This window comes from Carlito syrichta, unplaced genomic scaffold (assembly GCF_000164805.1).
Source record: "Carlito syrichta isolate Samal-C Ts95f unplaced genomic scaffold, Tarsius_syrichta-2.0.1 Scaffold153593, whole genome shotgun sequence".
NCBI classification, from domain to species: domain Eukaryota; kingdom Metazoa; phylum Chordata; class Mammalia; order Primates; family Tarsiidae; genus Carlito; species Carlito syrichta.
Window position 1 is genome coordinate 105,026 of NW_007097689.1, and position 955 is coordinate 105,980.

The 955-nt window shown below is 45.3% G+C and overlaps 1 protein-coding gene across 5 annotated transcripts in view; it reads left to right on the forward strand.

Annotated features, from left to right (window-relative positions):
- The window catches only part of LOC103252085 (eukaryotic translation initiation factor 3 subunit C), a 22,503-nt gene that overhangs the window by 11,135 nt on the left and 10,413 nt on the right, over window positions 1–955 (forward strand). For all 5 annotated transcript variants that reach the window (XR_002481502.1, XM_008050689.2, XM_021708937.1 and 2 more), the window contains exons 9-10: window positions 310–469; window positions 609–712. Coding sequence is in view for 4 of the 5 variants with exons in the window: in XM_008050689.2 (XP_008048880.1) it covers window positions 310–469; window positions 609–712 (264 nt within the window). In the remaining variant the exon portion in view is untranslated. The remainder of the gene's footprint in view (window positions 1–309; window positions 470–608; window positions 713–955) is intronic.

The window sequence follows — 955 nt, forward strand, 5'->3', positions numbered from 1 at the left end:
CAATCCACTCACCTTGGCCTCCCAAAGTGCTGGGATTACAGGCTGAGCCACCGAGCCCGGCCAAAAAAGAGTATCTTAATGGGTATAACATGGTGACAGACTTTGATAAGTAGTTTAGCAAATTCAGATGCTTAGTGGTGCTTGCTCTCTTTGCTCATGTTATGGTTAACTCTGCTCTCTAAGTTGTTCTTAAAGAGTATAACCTGGACCTGGGACATGGTAAAGGAAAAGAGGAAGTTCATAGGAGGAAGAAGCCTTAAGGGGTGGGGAAGGGTCTGGTCTTTCATCTTCTCCCATGTCTCCTGGCAGGGCACCCACCACAGAGGAGGACAAGAAGGCAGCTGAGAAGAAACGAGAAGACAAGGCCAAGAAGAAGCATGATAGGAAATCGAAGCGACTGGATGAGGAAGAGGAGGACAATGAAGGCGGGGAGTGGGAGAGGGTCCGGGGTGGAGCGCCCCTCGTTAAGGTGAGGATCTTAGAGTTAAAATGAATTGGAGAACAGTTTGGGAGGGTACACAAGTGCCCTTTTAGTCAGAGTGGAACAAAATTTAAGGCAAGGACAGGTTACTGTTGGCATATACATGAGATGATGTGTATTGGCCTAGGAGAAGCCAAAAATGTTTGCCAAGGGAACTGAGATCACCCATGCTGTTGTCATCAAGAAACTGAATGAGATCCTACAGGCACGAGGCAAGAAGGGAACTGATCGGTAAGATTCATGGGCCAGGCCTGTGGGGTTAAGGGTGAAAACTCTTTTTCCCTCTGATGCAGGGTGTTGTTTGGTAGGGAAATGGTTCTGTTTTGGGAGAATCTGTGTGTTGTTGTAGTAGAGGAACAGTATATTTGGGACATACCAGTCCCTGCTCTGCTGTTTACTCTTCATGTGACCTTAAACCAATCACTCAGCCTTTTTTTTTTTTTTTTTTTTTTTTTTTTTTTTTTTTTTTTTTGG